Source organism: Varroa jacobsoni, unplaced genomic scaffold, assembly GCF_002532875.2.
Source record: "Varroa jacobsoni isolate VJ856 unplaced genomic scaffold, vjacob_1.0 scaffold_1290, whole genome shotgun sequence".
Taxonomy (NCBI): Eukaryota; Metazoa; Arthropoda; class Arachnida; order Mesostigmata; family Varroidae; genus Varroa; species Varroa jacobsoni.
In genome coordinates, this window is record NW_019214192.1 from 165794 (window position 1) to 186999 (window position 21206).

The window sequence follows — 21206 nt, forward strand, 5'->3', positions numbered from 1 at the left end:
ACAGGCTGTCATTTGTCAAGAGCATATATATATATTAAGAATACGAATCTGGGACGTAAAGAGAAAATTTGATCGTCCAGCTTGAACAAACAACACAACACCTAGGATATCATTTATGTAAACATGTTTGGAATCATCGAGCTTGGTCGTGCATTGAAGAGAGGAGAGTAACTTACGGCGACTACGTCAATTTCGGCGGGCCATGGCCGATGTAGTTCTATGCATTATCGTAGATTAACATACACCGTTATTTATAGCTTAACTATTGGCCGATTTTTTCGGCCAACACGTTTCGGTCACGGCTTTTGAAAATTACTAATCGGCGCAGTTCAACTCTCGTCCTGCATTCAACTGTTGACGATACCCGCTTTCGTTCCCTTGTTTGATCTTCGACAGTCTAAGCCTAAGTCGCCTAAAGGTGACATCACGCTTACGCTTTTGATGCAAACTGATTGTCCTTCCAGAAGGGGTAGAATCTTGCATTATCCATCCAGTTTAGCAGCACTGCCCTCCTCTTCATGGCTATAGCTGCTTTCAACTACTAGATATTATAAACATTGGTAGATATCAGTACAATCTGATAGCAATATATTTTTCCTGCAATAGTATTAGACCACTCCTCTCAGGGAAAGAAGACAACTGATAAACCATCGATTTTTTTTGCGTAACGCACAACATTTATTTCTTTAGTTTTTTTTTTTTGTTCTTAAAAACATCAAATCCAACGATATAAGAAATAAGAAAAGATTTCGCATGACTTTAACCCATGTAGCTATATGAAGTAGACAAATATGGCAAGCAACCAGTGGGACACAAGTTTTCTACGATGACAACAATGGTTCTATATACAGGATCGAATAGATGATTAGTTGTTAGCAAAGCAACTTGCGCCAATTTCAAACATAGCTCTATTCGTGCATGCTGTCAGAATCCTGTTCTAAGATCTGGAAATCCGTTTTAACAGTAATGCGTATTGTTGAATGTGATGCAAGCGATTCCACGAATTCAGGCTTCTGCTTGTTGACTGAATTAGTTCTGCCTAATTTGCAAGATTAGGCTTGTCATTAGTGTGAAGTTACTGAGAACGATGTTGAAATTTACCTGCTTGCCCCCCATCCCTGCGCTTTAATGTCGAGTCATATTGTAAGCGATCAACTCTTATCTCAAACCTGTTTATCGCGATATCGGAGCGTTTTCAATGTCCTAGAAGGAGTTTCTGAGAAACTGTATGAGAGAACGCAAAATGTCTTATATATTGTCCTGTTTATTGTCCAGGGTTGCTCGATCAGCTGGCCTAACTGTACACAATAATTATAATAGTAACTAGAATGGTTCCACTCACAGCAGTTCATATTTCGAGAGGACCTTTTTTTTTGCATTACTTGCGTACCTACCTTCTATTAACCGTCTACTATTAACATGAAGATTCAACAGTAAATCGCAGTTTACTATAGTTAAAAAGTCTACTAGGGGTTCACAAAACATAGCAAAGGCTTAGACGCAAGGGACAATTGATAGAGGAATTAGATACCTTTTGCACCGTTACAGCATGCCTTGAAAGCCATAGTAGAGTGTGTGGGTTATGGTATCTAAGAAGTTAAAGCAAGATTACCGAGTAACTAAAATAACGCGGTGGCGGATACCATGTGAAATCAACGGAACGTCTCCGGCAATTCCGAACAATGCAATTACTTTGCTAAAGGTAGCGGCGTGACTACAACGATAAAACTGAAGTAGGACAACAAGGACAACCACAATGCATAACAGAGTGAACAAAGCAATTTCAACCAGTTCGAGTTAAAAATTTTCAAGTTGATGCCGAGCAGGTTTACCCTTTCCCCAGTCGCCGACCCGTTACTGGTTGAATTAACGGGTGATACTGGTAACTTGCGGCCAGCTTGCATGCATCGCACGTAAACCAGGCGTTTGCAGGGGGTGAAGATCGCCGCATATTGTGTGGTGCTTTTCGCTGTGATGCGATCTAATCATAAACAAATAATCGGCATTTAGATAAACAATTTACATTGTCGAGCCTACAACATAAATACCCAAAGCAATCAGGTCGCAATAAACCGAGACACTAATCTATAAATATTTTAACACCGTTCTCATATTTTAAATCTGCTCTATAGATACTCTTAATCGTGCTTTTGATTATCCTTTGATGAATATGCTTTATAACAACGAATCAGTTAATTATCAAATCAGTTGTAGCTTACATTATGGAAGCTCGACACATCAAACGGGCTTCCGTGCCTTTGCAAATGAGAGAAAAACCTGCTCAAGACTAGAATCCGATACGAAAATGTCTTCGAAATTGAATTCCTCCTTGAGTTCCTGCACTCGTTGAAAAAGCTCGCTCCAGCGAAGCTTCGCGTCCGTGATATGAAAGTGCAACACGAACTGGGGATTGTACAGCGCAAAAAACGGTACGTATATCATCAACAGCCTTCACGTTTTGTCGCGTGCAGTTCTCAAAGCTATATTTCTCAATTAGAGGTTCTCAATTAACACTCCAATATTGCTGTATAAATTCAGAAGTGAACTTATACAGGAATATTCGATGAGTTAATTTACGAGGTACAGTTGAAGGTTGAGAGAAAACGCTAGTTGATGTGTCGTCGTACTTAGCTCCTTCGAGAACTTAAAGATAGCTAACCTCAAATTTACGTTAAATTCAAATAGCAGAAGGATGAAACTACTTAGGCATCAGACCTACAGAATCCAACCTGCGGTACACGCTTACGTTGGGTTCACGAGTCACGTACGCAACTGTCGCCCTTCTAGCATTTAGTTACATACGACCTAAGCACCACAGGTAGGCATTATAATATTTTTCTTTGCATTCGTGTTAAAATCCATGAAAGCAAGTATGCTAACCTGATGGGTATCTTTAAGCGTGTGTGCATTGGGGAAGTACAGCTTCATCGATGTAAGTACTTTAGGAATTACATAAGAAGGTATATCAGTCGGCCTCAGTTTGACTATGAATGTGAACCCTTGACTAAATTTCGATTTGAGGTATTGCGATGAACCGAGACACTGGAACATGCCATTAACCATGATGGCCATACGATCACAAAGAGCCTCACATTCATTTATCGAGTGTGAGGTCAAAATGATTGTCGTACCCTCTTCTTGAGCTATAGCTAGCGTCGTCCAGATTTTGCGACGCGTTGACGGATCAATACCAGCTGTAGGCTCGTCGAGGAGGACCACGGACAAGTTGCCGATTACCGCCAAACCTAGCGACAACCTCCGCTTCATACCTCCGCTGTAGGTCTGAGTCAAGTTATCCGCCTGAGCCTCAAGGTCGATTAGAGACACCATCTGAGTGACAATTGAAGCCTGTTGATCAGAAGGAACACCTCGTAGCGCACAAAACAGCTCAAGCATTTCCTTACCCGAAAGTTTATCGATCAGAGCATCAGTCTGAGGGCAAAATCCCACGTTGGTTTGGTATTCACGAGGCGACGTTCGCAAGTTAGCGCCACAGATATAAGCATTTCCCTCGCTCATATCTAAATCACCCGTAAGCATGCGAAACGTCGTACTTTTGCCTGCGCCATTAGATCCAAGAAGCCCGAAACACTCTCCGTGGTCAACGGCAAACGAGATATGATTCACTGCCACAAACCCATCGTACGTCTTTGTTAGGTTGTCTGCTACAAGGGCGTAGTGGCTCTGATTGTCTTTAGTAATGATTTTTAAGACCTTGTGTTTTTCAGCCTTCACGTCTGAGTCCTCTGAAAGGGGCACAGCTGCAGATCAAAAATCAACATGCTTTACTCGGTCGAGACTGATTGCTTTCGCTAATGTGCTAGTATACTAATAACAAAGGATCTACTTAACTAGGCTGAGCTACATTTAAGTGTTAAGCACTGTTCGAATACCCTCGTTTATATAATCTATTTACATATAATCCAGTTGTGGATACTGCACATTATTGTCTGACATCCCAAAAAACTTTCCGCATTGTATGTGTTCGTAACCCATTCTGTATCCTAGGTTATTTATCCTTAAGGCAATCCGCCGATATTTTTGATGATAATCCTAGATTGGGCGATCTTGACTAAAAATCAGGTTTCGCTTCCCCTTCATGTTGTCTGACACGAATTCAGGATAAAGCATCTGCTGCTCCTCGGCTCTTTAAATCAATTTATTCACAGTCATTACCCGATCTTCATTGAAGAAAACCAGACGGGTAATTATATTTAATACCTACCCTATTTAAAAATCGTATTTTCTATTTTAAACAACGCTGCTGTGCGGTGTAACGATAACCTTACGGTAGAAAATTTCGTGGTAAATCATTAACCGGGAAATTGTAACACGTAGTAATGTAAGCTGTTCTGAAATTGAAAAAAAGTATGGCCTATTTGAGGCCTTTCAATATAAGTGTGTTGGAATCGCATTCATACTCGGTATCCAAAAAAAGCGCCGGTAGATGAACGCTTTGAATTGCAGGAATGGGCGCAGACAACAGCGAATCAGGCCAGTTTCAATCGCTATAAGCACTAACAATACCAGTGCACCCTCTGTCAATAAAGCAACCACCTATAGGGAAAATAAACTTCAATTAATGATCAGCCACAAGTATAGGCGAGAAGCGATTGTAGATGTAGATACTAAGAACTTGGAACTAAGAAGACATCATTCAGTTTGGTTGACTCTTTTTTCTAGTTCACTATAATGGCAATTTATCGTCAACAAGAATAACAGCTACTTCTTCCTGTATAACAAGCCATTATGGTACGCCAAATCTAGCTCGAACAATTGCGAGCAACTGTGGCGTTAAGCATGTTCTTCATTAGCGCAGATACCCAGCATCGATGCTGTTGTAGAACAGCTGTGTAGTTGCAAATCGCCTATTTTATTAAGTGGAAAAAGTTTTCGGCCAGATTATTAATTTCCTACCACTATACTATACTATAGATAAATGGTATCTCAATTACGTTTTGCCGTTTTCGTTTCCGTTATGCTATAAAAAAAGAAAAAAGCCGCCATATTATTAGACGCCTGAGTTGAATCTGATATGAATTTTAATTGTAGACGCCATATCGCGGCGTAGTGATCTGTAAAACGCTACGGAACAAACACTAGATTTGGTAGCCTGATTTTGACGGACGGAACGCAATAGGCATGTCGTCAATATTCTTTATAATAATAATAGCTGAAGAGCCTTTGGCTGATTGCCCTTACTTTACCTGGAAGCCCACTCCTGATGTAGCGTTCATGACAAACAAGCTTTCCCGTTTATAGCAATATTTCCTCATTGAGCCGGGAGAAGTGCACACTGTAAGATACATACGCATTCGAGCGCCAAATTTAAAACAGCCAAACGATAAATAACAAAAACGTCGCTGTAAATACTATCGAACGTCCAAATAGACGGACAGGCTAAGTTACGACAACGGGGTCGTGGCTTTGTTAGTGTATAATACGTGTTGACATATTAGATTATGGAAAACGCAGAATATTCGTAAGTCTATTATGAAATTATTTGTTATAATGCAGGGGGTGGAATTAAGTTCGATTTTTGACGTAATCAAGCAAAATACTGCTCAGTTCAAACGGAGCCTGAATTGAGGCCGAGAAATAGCATACGCGTCGTAACCGCGATATGCATTTACGTATTTCCGCCCTCATCTGAGATTCGAGGAAGGCTAATCCATGCCGACATTATTGCCGATCTCCTCTAAGTCTCAGACGGCACATTCGGCAGTTTCGATGCATATGCTGCCTCTAGGCCTTAGTTCAGGCTCCGTTTTGATCGCGCAATATTCTACTACGTTATATGTACCGCTCTCACTGTTTAGCTTTGCATAACTTACAGTTGCAACAGGACGTGCTTCCTAGCGGAGTCCGGCAAACGTTCGAAAGTTGAGCGTCAGAAAAGCTTTCACAATATCTTTTTGAATTTGCAACCTTCCGTATGTTAAAAAAGCCCATAACAAGCGCAACTTGTGGAATATATTCAATATAGTTGAGCGCGAGCATGAAGTTTCCTACAGCTCCTGTTAGAATTTTGAAACAATATATATTCAATCTGTAAACCCAGAGCTACGAACAAACGTAAGGTGCGCGACTAAAGGAAAATCTATATGAATTGTTTACATTTCGTTCATTTTTCATTTTCATTTATATTTATTTTCAGTTGTATTATCAAGCATACTCGAACCAATAGCAAATAACTATCTCGTTACTTTGATTGAAATTATCTCAAAAATAACAAATTTCGGTGAGAAGACTTGGCCCGATGAGAGCCCTGCACTGAAAACCTTCGCTGTGAAAAATTATTATTTTCGGCCAAAGAGTTTAAAATAGCCATGCTTAAAAAAACAATTCCCATATGAGGTGTGGTTTGTTCTACTGTGCACTTTGAACATATCGGCGAGATATCGCATTGGCTTCATGAAGATTTGCCGTGTATCAAGAAAGCTTTCTTCACTATCTAGACTCCGTAAGTCTTTATGGACTTTCTCGTTCACCAGTTCATGAAACGTCCAATTACATACGTCTATTTATATATCTGATCGCGTACATAGATACCAAAATGAAAAACGGCAGTGAATGTTGATTGTTGATAATGTGCGATAAGTGCCACTAGTAAATGTACAAGTATCATTAAAAACAATTTTTGGGATATTGTTAAACAATGCATTGACTCATGTTAACGTACCTCCCCACGCGAAAATTAGAATCGGCGCGATCACACCGCCCCCCAGTACAGTGGCAGCGAGAAAAACTGCGAAATCGGTTCCGGGCGTGCTTAACATGTAGGAGCACACATATGAGACGAGAATCATCATGGCGCCGTAGGAACACAAAAGAATGCATGTAGCACCTGCAAATACGCAACTAACTTGTCATAACGAACGTGTGAAAATCACCGCTATTTCTATACTTACTTCCTGCACGTACTGGAAGCTAAGCAATTTCCGGCACTGCCCACTGATGCGTTCGTGACATGAGTATACAGCCCTCGCCAATTCGAAGGGCAAACAATCTTCACCTGCTACTATGATTAGCATTTTTGCCTTCTAAAAGTTAAGTGTATGAAATAAAAACAGGTAACTTTAAGCGCAGCTTACCCCCAATTTCCACCTCTGTTGCGATCGATTCTGTGGGGTTACATAGCGCTATGAGTGTTGCTATTATACCCGAACATAGCAGAATAGTGAGGAAATCAAAAGTGAACACCGCTCCAAAATAAACACTTCTCGAGACGCCGGTCATCATTTGCAACTATAATTTCCAGAAACGAAAAGTGTTTTATTATAATAAAATACAACTGATGCACGTCGCCGCTATCCTCTGTACACTAGTGCCATTTTGTCCATGTTAAAGGCGGTTCAGCCGTAGTAGCCTTGCTCTCGTTTATTTAAAACAACAAATCATGCTATTGTATATGGTGGTCTATGTGCCGCACGATTCACCAGCAACTGGAAATAGTCAACGGTACGAGATATTCTTAAGAGAGTTTATACGCCATATAATATACGCTGCATATTTCAATACGCTGCAATATCATGACCTCAATCACTCAGGATTTTGTCTATGGCTGAAGATAGGTCTAAGGTGGAATAGTTGCAATCGGTCTACGGATAAATGTCCAGGCACACTTTTTTGGCAGGTGGACTTCACGTCCGCGATCTCTGGTAACTATCTCAGCCCATTGGAGGTGTGCATGTTTCAATAACAACTGAAGCATATATGTCGAGCTTGAATAAACCGCCTCTAAAGTCATTTGCTTACTAGATTTGAGAGACAGACGATTTGTTTACAGCATACGAAAGACCTGCGCCGCTCCGCAACTACGGTTACACCAGGCGTTAGAAGCAGAACAAATCTGCTATAGATTTATATGTCCAGTTAAGCCAATTAGTCAACCCAAGTTCGAAGCTTCCAATCTCTCTAATGGCTACACAATTTCGAACACTCTTGTCATCTTGTCGCTTGACAACACGGCCTTTCTCAACGTGGTAAAAGAACATACATTTGTATCTCTATCTGTGAATCCCAGTTCAAGGACGAACGCATATACATTTCACTGGTTTGCAGACGTAGTCTTTGCTAACGAAAACGAAATCTACAAGAGAGTTAATGATCTTCAATCAAACGCAAATTTGTGATTCGATAAGGTTTAGCTAGAGGGCGTGTTACATCTCGTGCTGACCAATTTCCAGTACCAAGATCCGTTCTGAACATGTAATACTACTGAGCAAAAAATATAGATAACACGCCCGGCTTTTATATTGTGTAAGAGCTGACCTGTTATGTTTATTTGTGTTAATATATGTGTTTGTCGAGGGTCACAGAGTCTCCAAAATAAACAACTTTCAGCAGTATCTCGTTTCTTTGGAAAATAAGATTTAAAAAATCGTAGAATCACCCCTAAGAAACTTGCGGAGAAGTTGTACATTTGACATAAATAATTTAGAATCATTCGTTTATAAAAATTTTGCAGGAGGACCTTTAAGTGAATGCAAACCTGTCAACAACTATTTCAGAAAGGCCTTATCGCAGAGTCAGTTCCGCTATAATGACTTGTTCTAGGTGACAGGACGTGCATGTACCGATGAGTCCACGCACAAAAACACAATCGCGTCACTATCGCCTTAAAGATAACCTCAGATCAAAGAAAGCTGCTAGATCCACGTCAGAAGCCAAATTCCTTTTTACCGTCTTCCTGAACTATCGGGGAGTTGTGCGTTGTAAACCCACGCTAAGTAATTCCACTATTACTGAGGAATGTCACACCAAAATTTTCAGAATATGGTGGCGAGATGCGTTTTGATATTGGTTTTTCACTACGCTGTTATTTGTACCATGCTCTTCACAGCAAATGCTACGTCTGCATTACCTCAGGCCTTGTTTCATTGTTGTTGATTTAGCCCGCTGTAACTTTTCTCCTCTTTTCCAAAGCTCTGGAAGCATTAGAAAACGCATTGGAACTATCGAGAAAGTAACAAAACAAAGGTATAATAAATACAGCGCATTAACTCTGGCGGCGGCATAATTTCGAAAGACGTAACTGGCACTAGGGTGATTTAGACATGTTGAACTTAATTCACCCTGAAATGTTTTTCTGAAGAAAATAGCTTGACATGATATTTACCTCCTTATAAAATAAAAATTGGTGGCATATATAATTACCAACTCTGCTTTGGACGCACGTTCCTCGATAGGAATGTAGATCATCGCGCATGCCATAAACGAAACAGCCAACTGAATCAGGATAAAAACGTTGAAGAAAACTGAAATCAACAGATTTAGCAAATAAATTGAACTTCACCTTCTAAGCGATACTAACTGAAACACATGTATAACTATTACACTGCGAATTGTGAACGCTTTTTACAAGGTTGATTCTATTGTATGCCTATGGATCTCTACTAGGTAATATATATAGAGCACGCAGGAGACAGCATATCTATAACGGTGTTACCTTAATCGTGACTGAGAAGGCCTCAACTATCATTCGAGCTGTGCGTTAAAGCCAGATACTTATTTTTTCTTTAAAAAAAGCTAAACTAAAAAATCCTAGACCAGGTCAGAGTTCGTGGACAGATCCGTAACTACTCACGATATATTTGAAAATAAGCATTGCCCAGTTTCAAGTCCTCCGAGGTAAACGGATGATTCGTGACATCCACGGTGACCTCGTCTTGTCCATTTGGGTTGTTGAAGTCTAGCATAAGTTGACGTAAAAGAGCGGTTTGCCAACGGACCAACGCTATTGCAGGAACATGGTACGGCTCAGCGTTAAACCACAATGCGATCTCCATAGGCTTTACACGATTCGAGACGCCACCCATTTTCCACAAGGTTTTATAGATGAGCGGGTTGCTAATTGCTAGCCATACGGGATTCGGAACGCGTGTAAATGATTTGTTTTTATAGATTATGACATTTAAGCGATTTAGCTATATTGATCTCCATAATTAAGGATATGCAGTATAATATAAGGTCTACCATGGCTTAGAGAGGTAGGCAGCAGGTTCACAACTTGTGACGACCATTTGTAACCTTTTTATTAGCTCGGCATGTCAGCTTAACTTTATCGGTTAGATATTCCGAATAGGTCGTCATGTCGTCGATACTGGTCAACAGTAGATGTTGATATTACAGATGCTGTACATGTAGCATCGTTTTGAAGATCTCAATGCCGTATTACGGGATAACGCCGCACTTCATATAAACTATAGCCGGCAGAGCAAAGTAATTCGTTAACTAATACCCCTCGAAGTAGAGCGAAGACGATATTACCCCGCCAAAATTAGCTGGACGAATTAAAATATGACGTTGATTTTTTTATATTAAATGAAAAATGAAGCTATCGAAATTAATTTAAGAAGAAAGAAGAGTTTATACTATGCCAAATACTACTGCGAACACGACATCCAATAACCATGTGCACTGTTGAAATCGTACTAGTCACTGAACCTCAATATAAAGCTATCATCTAGACATGTTTAAAAGCGAATGCCGCAAATATCTCTAAAATATGCAAAAATACTGTATTGTGCAAAAAATCGCTTAAAAGTATGGGACTTTTTGTTTGTAGCCTATTTTACAGCTGTTTTTTTTTTTTTTTTTTTTTTTTACACCTTTCGGTATCGATTGCGCACACGTTAACGTTAACAAATAGTGAAATGAGACCGAGATCGTACCCTGATCAAGAAGAAATTCATCAACGTTAGTGTCGTGGTCCAATTCGTGTACTTTAAGACCGTCTTCCTCCATAGCAAGCTTCAACTCCAGTATGTTCGAGTCGAAATTTTGCTGCCTGCGCTGTATGAAGCCTTGTGAACGTTTTCCTTGTGAAAATGATCGAAACGAATAATGCAATCCAGGTTCCTGTTAAATTAAAAACCTCTATTTTTACTAATTTTTTTTTTTTACTAATACCTCGTATGCGCTACCTGGGAATAGCGTTAAATATATTCGTTTGACACCTTTAGGAATTAATTTTTTTTTTATTAGGAATTAGGTATAAAGTAAGCTGATCGATTCACTTAACCTACTTCCGCGGACGACGAACACACCGCTGCGTGCTATTAATGTTAAGAGAAGACAACTTGTTCAAAGTTGTCTTCTCTTAAGTTCCATGAGGTCACTATACGTCGACGACAAAGGTCTACACTTATTATACGCTTGAATTATGTCTGGAATCGTTGAAAACATTTCCTACGTATACAACAGACGCTCAGGCAAAGGCATAAACGTGCCAAGTATGAGGATGGAGTTTCTATATTGGGGGGTACATGCTCTCTCGGTTCCTCTGGTGCATAAAATTAATATATAAGACGTTTGCTTGTTGGTGAGCAAGCTACAACAATAGGTCAAACACATAGTAGAAATTAATTCATCTAGAAAAAATTTATCTATATTCACCATTTTACTAGATGTAATTCGCATTCCCTATACTTGATAAACTACAATGAGACACGAGAAACTTATAGACCTATAGTTTCCACTTACATCCCTTACTAGGGCTGTACAACGGGGCTTCCATTGGTCATTTGCAATATCATAGCTCAAGGAAATTTCTACTTAAAGGAATTATAAATAAACCACCCTCAAGGATTCTACGAGCGTTAGTCTGATTAACTGAGCAATGTCCAAAAGGAGTAAACAAGAGAACGAATGAATACACAAACGGTACGTCACGTTCAAGATCATCACGTGAAGACCACGTCACGGTAATTATATTATACTCACCGTGCGGTCTTCAGTATCCAAAGCAGACTGCGCCCACCGAGCAAAGTAAATTACCAGGATGCCAGGTATCACAATGAGAACTAGCAACATAAACCATTGCCGTCTAATCACCCGGCTACGTTTGAGCAATATAGCATAGAACTGCCTTCGTCGTAACAGCGATCCGGTGATTCGAGTAAATCGGGGAAATAGCTCTATAACAGAGGACAATGAAGTAAACACGCATATACACAGAAACAAATCACCAATCAGATATGTTTATAACTGTCAATAAACCTTCATCTCATCGTGCACATATAACAGATATTTCCACAGAACTAAAAGTTATCTTCTCAATTTGCAATATTCTCAACAGAATCAGGTAGGATCGAACAACACCTGATTATTACCTAAATGATTTTCTGTGTCAACCAAATCTTCACCAACCAGACCAACCAAATCACACACATTATGAATTATTGGCTTCGACCTAAAAACATGCAAACATGTACAGACATTTCTTTAAGAAAATGAGAAGCTTTCATCTTACGAGAGTATTGCTCTTGCGACTTTCTTGGGAAGCTTTGTAGATCGTCGCCTAGTTGGTCAACTTTAAGAAAGACGTCCTCAATAGTTGTAACCGAAACACCCCAGCTAGCAATCTGCAATACAGGCGTCAGGAAAAAGAACTTTTTTTTGTTGTCCGTCGGTAAGTGATGGCGAAAATAATTCGCTTTTTTTTAAATATGGCGCCCCCTAGTAAACAAAGTTAGCTGTTTTTCTCAGTTTCTACTTCGTGGCGTAAGAAACTCGAATTGTTTAGCAGTCCAGTCAACTGTTTTGATCGACAAGGGCTAACCGATCTCTCCTGTTTTAGGAAAGAAAAAAGCGCTGGTAGTCACAACCGTTATTTAATGCGAAAAAGCTTGCTCTATTAATGCTCAGAATGTGTTGAGACGCGAAATCGACTTGCATATTATTCCATGATACTAATTTAAAACCGCTGAATTTAGCTACGAGACATGCCCTAAGAGTAACACAGCTCCCTCGTGCAGCACTGCACGAGGTCGTGCAGAACGCTTTGGAATGGTACTTACCGGCAACTGCTTAATTTGTTATTGTTTCACATATCTAGAAAAATCTAGCTTGATAATTTAATCGCTGCCGGCAATCCTGTAGAAAATGTTTAATAGAAGGCAATTGTACTACTGGTTGTCGTAAAAACTTGTAGGATAATCGTTCTATTCTGATTTAAATGTGCTTCAACAATGTTTGAATACGTATTCTTTGGCTAATTCCTTAAAGGTCGTGTCCAGGTTCCATGTAATGTATCTTACGTACGTATGTGCGAACTTACCCCTAATTTGTCTTTGTTTGTTTCGAGATCTCGAAACAGTTTGATGAATTCCGCAGCATTGGGAAATCCAAGATTTATAGTGAACTCCAGCCCAACTTCGGATACCAACCGAACCTATTTTGGAATAGATTTTCCTGTTAACTACAATTATGAATAATAAGTGCAGTTAACAGGAAAAACACTAACTTACGATAAGCAGCTAAAATTTCAGCCTTGAAGGAATCGTGCGTGATACTTTATCGCTTTTAGAATTTCGCAAATATCTCCTTGTCGAGTCTTTAGACATGCATATTTATTTAAAGATAGATCAAAGGTTAGCTGCGCTCAAAGCATAACGTTTTTAACAAGTAATCTGAAATTTGCCTGATCGTCGTCTAAACATATTTGCAGTCGTTCGACAATTGATTTGACGGAAGTGTTGGGGCCAGACTTCATACATCGAAGATTGTAGCCGGTCTCTAGAATTAAAAACAAACATACCAAAAGAAAACCAAGATAATTTTTTAAGACGACATCCGTCATTCAACATAGTGCGGTAGCCACGAAATTACCGCGTATTTCTTCAACAAACGTTAATACGTTTCCTCTTCGAAATTATATGCGGGTCGTAGCGGAAAAAAGAACAGCTATTCCATGGCATGCGTCAGTCTAATAAATACCTGCGCAGGGCAGAAACCTGTCAGCGTTAAGGCTTTGAGAGGCAAATGTAAATAGTAACGTACTAACTACTATTATAACTAAATAAATTAACCAAGGATATAGTGACATTTACTCTGGTACTTAGGAAAAATCACTGATTTCAGTTATAGATGAAACCCATAACCTTATCGTTGTTGGTCGACGGTTTTTTTTACCCACCCGGGCATTGAACCATCGATTAATGCATGACGATCATCGTCTTTATCGAAATGACTGTTTATACAAAACCCATTTTACGATGACGATTAAAAAACGAACATCATAAAAACAGCAAATTAATAAAACGTTGATATAATTCATGCTACGCATAGTAATGTCTCAGCTGCTTACAAATAGAACGGTAGAGTGATATTTTTCAGCGTGGTTTTCGAGCACGAAGCTACGTCAAATGTGTATGCTGATGCGCTCGATTCAAATACTCGATTAAAGAAATAACTAGTTATACTTCGTGCGTCCATTCTTTTATAATATAAAAAATACTGTGTTAGAAGCTAGTATCTTACCAAATGCTTTTTTAAGGAAAATCGGCGATCCGGTACACTTCAGCTTTCCATTTGCTAGAATGGCAATACGGTCACCTAGAAAATCTGCTTCGTTCATATCATGCGTTGTCATTAGAATTGTTCGGTCCTGACGCGCCTGCCAATGTAAAGTTAAAGGTTTGAATCAACTTTCTGTCACTTTGCACTTTTATTGGATGCAAGAGCCCAATAGCTTGTTTGATAAACAATGGAAAACGAAAAATGTTCGTATGTCATGTTAGCCTCGTTTTAGCACCCGTTGGACGAAACAGTTAACATGAAAAGCTCAGCTTACCTCTTGCAATATCGTCCAAACCCTACGCCTCACTTCAGGATCCATGCCGGTTGTCGGCTCGTCGAGGATGACAATCTGAAATTTTTCGTGATCATACCTTAAGTTCAAAATGCAAATGTACAGGATCGCCTAAATGCTGTGCGTTGTTATTGTTAGTAACAATCATCAAATCATTGATAAATTATAAAGCTACAACTGAAAAAAGCAACATTTCACACACTGAACACTACAGCAGCTATTGCAACACCACGTTTGAAACCGCTTTCAGAGACATCCAGGCCTCAGCTCACAATTAAGTATGTGTACTCTCACTTCCGGACATACAATTATATTTAAGTATATCGCATGGGTGTTTCTGACAATTATAAGTATAAACATTAACACTGAGTTGTTACCGATAATAGCAAAAGCCATCTTTTTTCTATTCGATAAACCGCGCTGTGTCTGCTGGCGGGAAAGAGAGAGAGCTGTGCGACCCTAGCGCCACCGCGCGTCTAAGCTAGTCGTCATCTTTGATTACTACTTTGTACCAGTGATACAAATATTACTTACGCTACTGCCACCGATCATCGCGTTAGCCATACAAAGTCTTCGCTTTATTCCTGCAGATAAATTGCGAGCTAAGACACCTTCTTGAGGGAAAAATTCAAACTGCATTATAGACTCATTCGCTTCCTTCTCGGCATTTTGTGAATTTGCCCCTAAGTAAAACGATGCCAAAGAACAAAGTATGTTTATCTCAATGGTTTTACAGTACAATATCGATTCAGCCTAATACTGTGGATGCCATACGGTTATACCTGTAACAATAATGCCTAAAACCGTGGTATTTAGTAACTGATTTAGTAATTGATTGATTGGTTGGTTGGTTGATCTGAACTAATGATATATTAATGATGATATAGAGTCGCCTATGAGACGGTTCCGCGCTAGTGCTATCGCTGTGAATTGGCTACGGGTGAAAGAGAAAGTTGCCCTCGAGGCTGAATGTTGCAATTACCATACGGCATGGCCGCCTCCATTTTTCAACAAAACTCGACGTTAAGCAATCGCTGCCATAACTAACCTGGTGATCTCGAAGTGTGCGATCGGGCCCGTTCCCGAGCAGATACAGATTAAGTAACACAATATGTCTTCGGAAGATGCAAGAGCTAATGATGCTACGACTGATAGGCGGTTTATTGTTTACCACCAATTATCGATGCGTCTTGCTTATCGTTTATGTGGCGCTACTAACCTCTGATTCTGGCGAAAAATACAAGGTGTTCTCGGACGGTTAGATCATCAAACAAAGCATTATGCTGCGGGCACAAGCCGATGTCTCGTCTAGCCGCGGTCGTATTTTTCTGTACGTTGAGGCCGTTGATGTATACTTTGCCTGACGTCGGCGGAAGGAGCCCAGCGAGAATGCTCATTGCTGTAGTTTTGCCGGCACCGTTGTGACCGAGCAGTACAGAGATCTCTTTCTGATAAAACTCAAGAGAAAGATTACTGAGAACTTTTTTATTATCGCACCTATAAGTGACATCGCAAATCTCGATCGCTGGGTTTTTTGTACCAGCAGGTGGCTTTTCAATCAAATAGGAAGGCACATCGCTATACTTTGTAATGAAACGCTGACTAGAACTGGATTCTTCATTTGCCAATGTATAGCAAGGTCCAGACTGACATAGAAAAAATAAGGGCTTGGGTATGCCCGGTTGCCATGGGTTAACAGCATCGAGGTAGAAGATTAAAAACATATACAATACGCAGGACAGTACTATTGCTATTAACATCGCTAGCAACGAGACACTGTCTCCTGGGCTCGCCAGCTTGGCTATATTGGTCCACTGAACACCGACGTCTAGAATGAGATAATAGATAGGATACAGAAAGTAGAAATAATTAATTTGCGGTTTACAATATATCGCAGCTGTCCATAGGATATGACCAGACATATCGTCCGACTCAGGCCTGGGTAGCTCACCAGGCCTAAACAATTTCCAGTAAACTGGCTTTCTCACGAAATGATCCTCAATTAGGGGACTGTGGATTATGTACGGTAAGTATATCATTATCTACATCGTGTAGTCAGTTTAAAAGAAAAAACATTTCCGACTCCAATTTAAAAAGCCTCCTGATAGTATTGCTCACATCATTCACTTCACGAATCCTGAAGTCGAAAATTTTTTTTTAAATCTTCGTCATCTGCCATCATTAAAACTTCTCCCATTCAGATATCGCCTGCAAGCTTACGGTGGATCACATTCGACAGCCGTTTGTGGATTCCGGACGTTTCAAAGGTTCGGGCTGGATCGATTAAAATACACACTAACAGGATCAATTACTTGTTTTACGTACAATTTGTCGATACTGAATCTTTTGCCTAACACCTACGCCTTCCTTAGGCACCATACAAACCTACTTCTCTATTCTTTGAAATAAAATCAGTGCTAGGGAATCGTCTGTTTACACGGCTGGGCCTATAACTTACCACCGCTGACTTGCAAAATTAATGTTCTTAACAGACATGCTCCTAGACAACGCGATATTGGTCCAAAATCAAAAACCTTCAACCTGTTTGAAGTAACAAATCGTTAAACTGATGCAGATTTTCAATACACAATTTACCGTAGGCTCGTACGATCGTTGAACGAATTCATTCAATTACCTAACATGGTAATAAAGTTAGAATAGGACGTTAGGCAAAATGAACGCGAATTACATAAAATGGTGAATTCTAACTTTGTCAAATAGGTGATCTTTGTCAGGTGAACGACGAGGCCATTTAATATAATCAAGCAAGAAACACTGTTTTCGTACATTAGAAAAACCTAGCAATCCAGTCGAATAAATCGAGAATGAAGCTCAGGCTGTTCTTTAATAGTTTAATCGAAAATATATAAAAATGGCGTGAGTGTCCCATTGAACCTCGAAAAGGAAAACGTCGTTTATTCAAACGCTCAAACAGTTCCAGCCTTCTCTTCCACCAATAAGTTATGGGCCACACTAAGCTGGCTGGATAGATACTTTCCGAGTATTCTACTGAGTACTGCTACAAGTATTCCAATCATCATCAATACAGGACCACAATGAGAGATCTATAGATTTCTCGCAGATTGCGTTGTATTGTTGTTAAGAAGCCGTAGTCGCATAACGTGTGGACTATTTTTTGTACATATTATAATCATTTTATTTACTTTTTTATTTAGTTCTTACATCAAGATCTCCTCATTGCAGTTCTACGCAGTAAAAACATGAAGAACTATAATAGCAGCAGCAACCTATGTACTTAGTTACTTGAATCTCTCAGGACGCAATTCCATGCAGTTAAGCAAAAATGCGGATTTTCGTGCTGGGGGTTCCTTCGAGAAAATTATTATATATTAGCTACTAAGTGGAACAAAGACTGAACACTTACTTGTAACCTCTCGATATGTGATTATATTGCCGATAGCGTAAAACCAAGTGACAGGAAATATCGATGAACTGAGGTGCATTAGTGTCACTCCTGCAGAATCGTCGTTTTGTCTCATGACGATTTTTTGAATAGAGGTCAATGACAGGACAAATATCCCCAGGATAGTAATCCCGCCGAACATTGCTGTACATTGATGGGTTCCATTAGAAGTTATATATAAGATAGAAACAATTACCAAAGTAAATTGCGAAGTCCATCATGTGGGCCATCGACACCCTTCGTTAGCGAATGTCGTAGAGTTAAGGTTTACACTCACCCGAGTTGAAGATAACAGTGATTAGAAGAATCTGCAAAACTTCAGCCGCGGCAAACAGCATGAAGATTATAAGAATAAGCGACGGATCGGACGATGCGTACATGTGTGGGCCGAAAACAGGGAAGCAGAAGAGTACCTAAGCATAGCAGACGAAAATGTAAAAGTCACAATGGTTAGTAGTTAGTTGGCGACAATTCTAAGGAACAAAATAAACACCTAGTAAAAAAAACAGTATTTGTAAATAATAGAGGCTGCCGCCCTAGGACAAGTGTTAACGCCTGTGCCTATGACATGATTCAGTGCTAACGTATTCGTCTGCTAAAATAAGAGCACGAATCTGGGCATAAACAGTTCATACTGTTTATGCGGAGCAACGTTTAACAGTAGTACCCCACATAAAACTCAGAAGGTTCAAAGCTTTGTCGTCATGTGGCATTGTCTTGCTTTAGTTGTACAAAGTCCGTTTAATCTAAAGATGCGCATAGCGTTTAACTAAACGAGCATCTGTATGATCCGAACGACTTAAAATAATTTTATTTAATTAAATGAGTTCACAGTTCTGTTGAAATGACAGGGCTACAATGCAATCACGCCCCATCCGCGGCCGCAGCCTTCTCTGGTCATCGCTCATGGCTTAACGTGATCTCGATGGACATTCCATGAGCTTTTGTCCTCTGGCTTACGCTCTCTGAATAGGCTAAGCTCTATTCGAGCTTGGAGATAGAGGAAGAAAAAGAAGAAAGGTAAGGAGAAAGCAAGAAAAACTTTCGAGATATACGTCGGGTACTGCCGCTAGGCATTGCTTAACAGGGCATCCACCCTATTGTAATGCTAGCTTTAAGAGAGATAACGATAAAAAAAAAAAAGTTATTTCGGCGGATTAATGGAATACTCAGAAGCAAAAATGACGGCTTCCTATATAGCCGGTGTCCGAGTAGCGGGCTATGGATTATGTTTAAAGTCTGAGCTAACACTTTCTTCATTTCGCTTGTCTAGGGCAACCACCCAGCCGACTACTCCGCCGAAGTCGCACGCTCCGTATTCGATGCTTTTGTATGTGAAGGGAAGGTACCCATTTTGTAACTAATGGTGCTTGTCTTTAAACCTAATTGTATATCTACACAATACTAAATGTCTTGTATAAATATACATTTGCAGCGCATAGACAATTCAATCCCGCTAACGGTAAAGAAAAGTAATAGCAGTACTACATTGAGAACATTGACTACTATCATGTATGTGCTTAACGACGATCTGTGAGAAACTGATTTTTGGTATCAGCTTATAATATCTCACTGTAATACTTTTTATCATAACATTTTTATTTGAACAATGAACGGTGTTAACATTTTACCATAGGCGATAAAACAAAAACGACTGTCGGATCCACCCTGTAGATTAACTTAATATGATATCAACGTACCCAGGCCATGACCATGAGTACAGCCGTTGTGGTAAACCCAACAAGGAAGAGGTTGAGCCAATAAATAAAATCTGGTAAACCCATCATGCGTAGAAGTTCCTAGAAGTAGCCCAAACATAACAAGTACGTTATAAAAGCCAACATTGAGAGAAACAACTATTTCCGCAATATCCATTATTTTGAACAGTACAACAAAATTAATATGGGGAAGGGCCGGCTGGCAATAATGATATAAGACAACGATTTTCATCAATGCGAGGATAGTGAAATGATGATTGCCGTTTAGACTGCGTAAAAGTTCTTTCTTTGTCTGCAGTCGTTCCATCTCGGCCTCAAGTTGCAGCGCAGACTTTCAGTTAAAGCCAAGGTAACCATAGTAATCAATGTAAAATATTATAAATAAATAACTAGTAATAATGATAACACTTTGTAATTGGCGCTGTTGAGTGTACGACAAGAATAAACATATGCGCAAAAACTATCTCAGCCCACGATTAACCTCCGCTGAGAAACAGATCCGTCCCGTACAAACGACGTCAATTGTACATGCTGTGTGTTTCTTTCAGGTCACTATTGAAACGGACCTACCCTCCGCAGAATCATGTAGATCATCCTCAGAAACCGAAAAATATATACTCGGCCAAACCTCTCGACAATCATCCATCTTGTGGGCTCTTCGGTAGTAGAACCTTCTCTCCGCATCCTGCATTACACAGAAGCTCAAGCAAAAGAATGTCAAGCCTTTTTCATTCAATCGGAGGCATGGAGTAATGCTGCATTTGACAAGCTCGCTATAGCAAGGGTGAACTATATTGAAAACAGGAAAACATTGACTAAGGGTAACAGATCCGATATCACTGAATGTTCTGCCTTTCATTCTAGAAAACTTTTCAGAGAGAGAAAGTCTGACAACTCTTCATTTATTCACCATATAGAAGACCTGTGCGTTTTACGCTCAAAATGAACGACAGGCATGTAAATACTGCGCGTATCAGTTACGGATGTCCTCAACAATACCACAGTAACCGTGAAGTTTTTTGTGACTCCATTGTTGTCTTTCGAACCGGATGCGGATACTGTAATGTAAACAAAGGAAAAAACAGTTTGGCCGAAATCTTTTCCTAAGGATAGAATGGAAAACGCAGGCAAGACATAATTTCGGTAATGCTAAATTCATAGAATTCTGAGATGTCTATAATACAGTTCGCCGTATTTATATTGGAAGCCTCAACTGACCATTCAGTCATAAAGAGAGACAAGCTGAATAGAAATTAAGGCTCTTCTAGATCGAATGTGAGAAACCGAGCCGATTGAAAATGTATAGATTTTTTCCTCAAGTTGATTACGCATTCGGGTGTGTTTCTATAAGCTAAATGACATACAATTCAGAATCTTACATTGTCAATTTAATAGATTGAAAAGAAAGACAAAAAAAAGTAAATATATGTTGATGGTGTCTCGGAACCCTTTCCTATTTCTAATCATT

At 39.7% G+C, this 21206-nt stretch overlaps 1 protein-coding gene and 1 long non-coding RNA gene across 8 annotated transcripts; one reads left to right on the forward strand and one right to left on the reverse strand.

Moving 5' to 3' along the window:
- Positions 1 to 650: 650 nt before the first annotated feature.
- Positions 651 to 16635, reverse strand: LOC111268455 (phospholipid-transporting ATPase ABCA3). 7 transcript variants are annotated; one of them, XR_002685240.2, is made up of 19 exons: positions 15816 to 16635; positions 15131 to 15279; positions 14579 to 14653; positions 14266 to 14401; positions 13427 to 13521; positions 13064 to 13177; positions 12257 to 12368; positions 11728 to 11921; positions 10677 to 10863; positions 9590 to 9859; positions 9160 to 9260; positions 7095 to 7248; positions 6683 to 6847; positions 5835 to 6017; positions 5208 to 5296; positions 4422 to 4557; positions 3405 to 3761; positions 2220 to 2403; positions 651 to 1981 (listed from the first exon to the last, which is right to left on the reverse strand). XR_002685240.2 is itself a non-coding variant. In XM_022847449.2 (19 exons), exons 1-18 carry the CDS (start codon positions 16633 to 16635, stop codon positions 2239 to 2241), a joined length of 4026 nt encoding a protein of 1341 aa, XP_022703184.1. In that variant the 3' UTR covers positions 651 to 1981; positions 2220 to 2238. The 7 variants fall into 7 exon arrangements, 6 of the variants coding, with proteins under 6 accessions (XP_022703184.1, XP_022703186.1, XP_022703190.1 ...); XM_022847449.2 differs by having other exon boundaries at positions 2881 to 3761; XM_022847451.2 differs by lacking the exon at positions 5835 to 6017 and having other exon boundaries at positions 2881 to 3761.
- Positions 15238 to 21184, forward strand: LOC147752378 (uncharacterized). The gene is made up of 5 exons (XR_015314226.1): positions 15238 to 15306; positions 16494 to 18469; positions 18855 to 19040; positions 19294 to 19386; positions 20287 to 21184. It is a non-coding gene; the product is annotated as an uncharacterized LOC147752378 (long non-coding RNA).
- Positions 21185 to 21206: the final 22 nt, after the last annotated feature.